Genomic DNA, 6,000 nt, shown 5'->3' on the forward strand with positions numbered 1-6,000 from the left:
GAACCAGTGTCTTGTGGATTTAACCTCCAGTATTTATCCATTTTCTCTGTTTAGAGAGTCCTGCTGATTGCGCTATGAGTACCAATAAACAATTCCAGCTCCCAGTATCTTTCAAACTAATTTGCTATTTTTCAGGATAAATTATTAATAGACATCTTTAGATGTTCCTGTTCCTTCTATGACAAATTTCACTAGATGTACACACCTGTATTCAATTATTTTGTTAGAGATTTCTGTTTCTTCTGAAGAACAGCAGCTTGTTTGATACATTTTGGAAACTGGAATTACTTTAGTAGAGTTAGTTGCTACTATCTGCACATCACTTCATTTCATGCTTCATTTGACTTCATTTGCCCCTCATTTTCACAGCATTCCCATTTATATACCAAGGTTGTAGTGTGCCTTCTTTGTTTGTTGGGGCAGACACTTTTTAAGCAAAGGTTTCTAAGAAATGAAGGGGGAAATAAATAATTTATTTACTGCTCACTTAAATTTTTATAACTTTTCACCAGTTCTTTAAGTCCAAAGCATCACATTGTATAACTATGGACTGTTTATGTTACAAAATCCATGTTTTACTCCTTGTGAACTATTAGGTGAAAATGATAAATTACTGTGATCTATGGAGCACAGCTTTGATGTTGGCCATTGTCCCAGTTCTCGATTTTACCTGAAAGACCGACTTGTCTGTATATTGTTTGCAGCTGCTAACAGTTTTTTTCTTTTTTTCTTTTTCCTCCTGGAAGGCTGTTTTTTATCTTCCTGAAAACACCTCCTTAAATGTTTGCCAGGAACTGGGGAACATTTGGTACTGATTGTCAGGTGGATTTTTCTCCCCAGCAGCCTGGAAATGCCTTATGCTGTTGGGCACACATTCAGGGGGAAATTGGAAGGAATGGCGCAGGTGGTGTGCTGCTCTGGAATGCATTTTGAATCCTTTGCTAAAGCCTAAAAGCATTGTGGTAGAATGGCTTTTCATTTTCCTTGGAAGTTCCTTTTTTAAGCCAGAACTAGATTATAAATTTACTACACAATCCTAGTGTTGTTTTTCTTTTAGAAATAGTATCTGTACTTATGTGGAAGAAAGTAGTGGAAGAATCCTGATTGGGAGTGCCAGACTCTTCTATTATTTATATATTTTATTCTTCTTCCATAGAGATACTAGGAGTGGGGTGGGTGTGGATGGACTTTCAAAAAAGAAAGAAAGAAAGAAAGAAAGAAAGAAAGAAAGAAAGAAAGAAAGGAGAGAACAAGACTGTTAGAACCCTCCATTCAAGCTGGTTTGGATTTGTATATACCGTATTTAATTGCATAATATTTGCACCCCTCTTTTGTGGCCCCGGTTTGGGATTTAGGAATTCCTCGTATAATGGTTGTACCCTTGCCTGCTCACCTGCACCTTGTAGCAGCTCCTATAGCTCCGAGGGGCAGGTGCATGGGCAGGTGAAGGCGTAAGAGCTAGGAGGCCTCCCTCAGCTTCCACCAGCTGAGGGTGGAATTTTATTTTTATTTTTTAAGGGAAACTGATTCTTTTTTTAAAAAATAGAGATTGCCACACATTACATGCTATTCTTCCCACAAAGCCTACATGGGGCACTGCTACTTCCACGGTACATTCAGAACTGTGGGCTTACTGTAGTAGTAATACTTCCATATTTTGCATGTGGACATTTCCATACACAAATTACTTAGACATTTTTATGTAGGGATGAGCAAATACTCCTTCAGATTTTGTGGAACTGCAGTAGCGAACAGTACAGAATGCAAAATTGCAGTCCAGTAACATCTGAGACAATTTACTTTGCTCACTCCACTTTAATGGAATCATTCTCAGATTGACTTATCTTTCAAATATGTTCTTCATGTCTCTTCTATAATCCTTGTATGTCTCAGAGAATTCTGGTGCACACAGTAGTTACGTCAGGCTGTTGGTCTCCACCATTTTTATCTATAGAGTACCATAGAACACTGTTACTCAGGGTATCTGATATGATAGATCAGCAGACTTTTTTCCGAGTCTACCAAGGCTTGATAGTATATTCAACAACAACACATTTTATTGATTAGCCCATTGGCCGTATCAAAACAGGCTTGATAGTATATTGTATTTGTGCCTAATGGCTTCAGTTGTGTGTTTCTTTTCTGGAAACTTTCTGGGAACCAGTAGCCAATGGCTTTTAGGCCAGCCCTGATCCATGAACCGCCACTCTGAGGAGCACTGTTCTAGAATTCATGCTATTCCTACCATGCATATTATAGCAGGAGATTAGTAATTTTACAGATTTTCTTTCCACTGAATAAGCCTGAAGGAGCATGGTTTGAAACTATTGCTAAAAAAGCGAAATTAGGGAGGAGACCTTGAACTGGAATCATGAAATATCCAGAAATGTATGAGACCAGAAATAATCTCCAGAAGCAGAGTCCTCCATGAAGACAATTAGTGTTAGTTCAGGTGAAGAACAACATGTGCTATTGTCTGTGACAGATGACGTAAAAATGAGTGGGTGCAGATATACCCTTAGGTAACTTCTTTTCCTCTTCAGGTTCCTCTGGGTCATTTAAAATGACAAATTCTGGAGATTCCTTTATAAACCTGCAGTCACTCACCTCCTACCAGAACTCGCCAGTGGGAGCCAATGTGCAGTCACAGGTGGGTGTGCGGAGCAAACTGTGTGACAAATCCCCGTGAGGCCTACAAACAATTAGAATTCAAAATCTTCCTGTAATGTTGCAACACAGTGGTCAGAACTCTTATTCATAAGGTTGGCTTCCAATGTAATATCTGGTGCTGGTTCAAGCCAGGAGAGGACTATTTATTCTGTTTTAGGTTGGAGTTTACAATACTTCTCATTTCTCATTCGAACTTCTGTGTTGTTACTGCAGTGTTTTAAGGAGTTTGACTGCTGACCTGGCCCATAGAATCTGTGGTGATGCCATGTGCTGCTGGTGTCATGCACAAGAGGATAGTGCTGTGTCCCACACACATTTGTGTGCATGAGCACTTCCACACTAAGCCTCGATGGACTTGATACTAATGGTCAAGTGTGATATATGTCTTGGATTATTGTACTGAAGCAGAAGTGAGGCTATATAGCTGCAAAGAGACACCTATGCTATCAGGTTTAACTACTAGTACAATTGAAGTCTTACTGCTGTGCTTAAAACGGGTCACACAGCAATCGTTTATTGCTATTCCTGAATCAGATCCAAGTGTCCCAGATTCCATGGTGAGAAGGAGCCTTCATGCAATGCAAGTGTTCTGCACCACATGTTCTGAAGCAGAGGGTTGGGGCCATTTATGTTCCTTTTCTCTAAACAATTGGGCCAAGAGGTCAATTCATCGTCATCTTTTTTTGCAACTCTTTCCAATCTGATGACAGTCTTTACTCTTTGTGCATAACACACAATTATGTCACAGTGCTGGAGAGATGTAGTCTGCTGCAGAATGTGGCTGTAAAGAGAGATTACAAATGCTGTTTTAGCTTGCAACTGTTAGTCCAGCTCAGTACAATAGTTTCATTGGAGGCTGTATAAAGATAGTAGGGGTAGTGGATTTTGGTCAGTGACTGACATAACCGTGTAACTGAAATTTCCCCCTCTTTCTCTTTTGTGACATTGGTTGTATTGTTGCAGATGGATTCCTTACACCATGTCATACACCAGGCAGGAAGATATGACAGCATTGTGGGAAATCCTCTCTATTCGACACAGCGCATTGATGTAAGGAGCTTCTGATTTGAAAGGAGGTGTCTTGAGCTGCAGAAATCAGAAATGGCAGTGGAGGTTGATGTAAACACCTCTGCAGAGGCAATTAAATTTAATGCTCTACTGCGGCATTAACTGTGGTGTTGCTGTTCCAAAGAGTATGAAATAAGTGGTCTGTTTCCAGTCTTTGTCATTTAGGGGACCACCTTCCCCTCTTTATTTTAGACTAAGAAAATGCCTTCATTGTACCATTCACATTACTGTGAAAACCAGAATCATTAGTACTTTGGAATGGTCAGAATGTAAAACTCTTACCAACCTGCCCAAATTGAGCAAGTGAATTAGAAGCAGAGAGCATCTTCTAGTCCCCTCCCATTGGAGGAGAGAACTGCCTGTTGGAGCAAGAGACAACAGGAAAGAGAGGAAGCGAGAGAGCAAGCATGCACACAACTAGCCTGCACTGAAATCCACAAACTGGCTATGGATGGTGACTATCCCTTATGTGCATTTGGGAACTGAAATGTGTGTGTGCATGGCCTTCACTGCATAAATTATTCCTCCTTGTGATCTGAATTCTGTTTGATAAATGACAGTTATAGCCAATAAGGCATCCATTTAGACACATTAGCTGGAGAATTTGGACAAGAGGAAAGGAGTCCCATTTAGGAAAAGAGAAGCCGTGAAATAAATGCAGCGGAAGCAGCATTCACGCCATTCTTTGCCTTCCAAGTGTCCCAGAAAGTGAACTGCAGTGTCAAGACTTTTGCTCTGAAGCTAAGTCTTCTGGAACAAAGTACGTGTCTTGCCTATGGCATAATGCCTTCCTGTTGTGATATGGGAAATCGTACTCAGAATGGTTTAGGATGCAAGTAACACCTTGTGGACTTAACAACAAAATGCATTTGTTCCCTCTTCAGGCTAATGGCAGCTGGCAGGACGCTACAACCCCTTCATCAATCACTTCACCTGCCGGAGATCCCGGAAGCATTAATTCAGATGCATCTAATTAAATTTTTAGGACCTGTTGAGGAGAGGAAAGAGGTCGTTAGTGTTACTTGTCAATGTTGCTCTTTTTTGCCAATACTTTTGATTCTACAACTTGACACACACAGCTAATTACCTCAGACAAAAATAAAAAAAGAAAACCAATAGAAGATTGTGATTATATATGGACACCTCTCTACCTCTCGGCATGATGTGCTTGAGTTCTTCTGGCTTGTGCCCTTTGGGTTATAAAGGAACTGGCTTCATTTACCAAACCAAATTCCTTTTTACAAAAAAGAAAAAAAAGAAATGCCACTTTTATGCGTAAGAGTCTGAAAGTGTTTCTCCAATGAACTCAATTTTCCCAGTTTTAAAAAAATGAAACTAATTTTAATTTCTATGTGTTTTATTATAAAAATTCTGTTCTAGATGCTAGTTATTAACAAATAGCCCCTCTTGTATTGTAATTGTATGCGTTCTCTGTATTGTAATTTTGTATAGGAAGACCTTTTCTTTACACTCATTAACAAGAAAACACCATTGCTTTACCAAAATGATTGTTGGACTTTGCTCTTGAATAGAAACTTCATCTTCTGTGTCACTCATGTAGCTCTAATTTAATGTCTTAGAGAAAACACAGACTTCCCTGTGAATAGACTTTCGTGCATTTAGGAAACGTTAATAGCAAAGTCCATCAGTTTCAGTTTAAATTTTATCAAAGAATAAACTTCCAAAGTCTTTTTTCCCTTTTTTGCCTTTTTCCAAGCCTTCCTTCATGTATGTCAGGTGCTGTCTATTGACAGCAAGATGTGTAAAGAAAGAAATTTGTATGCATGTCTATTCAGAAGTGAGGAGGCGTGAATATTGAGGAGGCACAAATAGAGGGCAAAAGGGAGAAACGTACCTTTCATCTGGAAATCTATGTCCTCAATGTGGAAGATCATGTGGATCCAGAATAGGTCTCCACAGTCACTTACGGACCCATCACTAAGACTCAATCCTTGGAAGACAATCATACTTGGCCACAAATTCAAAAGTAAGTCCAGTTGAGTTCAGTGGGATTTACTCCAAGGTAAGTGTGTATTGGTTTGCTGTCTAATTCTGTAAACCCAGGAGATCAACTGTGGACTGCAACTCTGGAGTCAACCTTAGCTATAATAGCTTATGGTGAGGAATGGTAGGAATGGTAGTTATACTCATCCTGTTATAAACAAATGATATGCCCTGTCAGAGTGTTAGTACTTATAAATGCAGGCAGGCCCCAGGTTACAAACATTCAACTTATGTCCAGCTCCTGGTTACAAATGTGAG

The 6,000-nt window shown here is 39.6% G+C and overlaps 1 protein-coding gene across 3 annotated transcripts in view; it reads left to right on the top strand.

The window, feature by feature from the left end:
* pbx4 (PBX homeobox 4) overlaps positions 1 to 5,434 on the top strand; it is a 58,978-nt gene extending 53,544 nt beyond the window's left edge. For all 3 annotated transcript variants that reach the window (XM_062971040.1, XM_003223207.4, XM_062971039.1), the window contains exons 7-9: positions 2,544 to 2,650; positions 3,634 to 3,720; positions 4,623 to 5,434. In XM_062971040.1, the coding sequence (XP_062827110.1) occupies positions 2,544 to 2,650; positions 3,634 to 3,720; positions 4,623 to 4,715 (287 nt within the window). In that variant the 3' untranslated portion in view covers positions 4,716 to 5,434. The remainder of the gene's footprint in view (positions 1 to 2,543; positions 2,651 to 3,633; positions 3,721 to 4,622) is intronic.
* The last annotated feature ends 566 nt before the right edge of the window (positions 5,435 to 6,000 follow it).

The sequence above is a fragment of the Anolis carolinensis genome, chromosome 2, assembly GCF_035594765.1.
Source record: "Anolis carolinensis isolate JA03-04 chromosome 2, rAnoCar3.1.pri, whole genome shotgun sequence".
Lineage (NCBI taxonomy): Eukaryota > Metazoa > Chordata > Lepidosauria > Squamata > Dactyloidae > Anolis > Anolis carolinensis.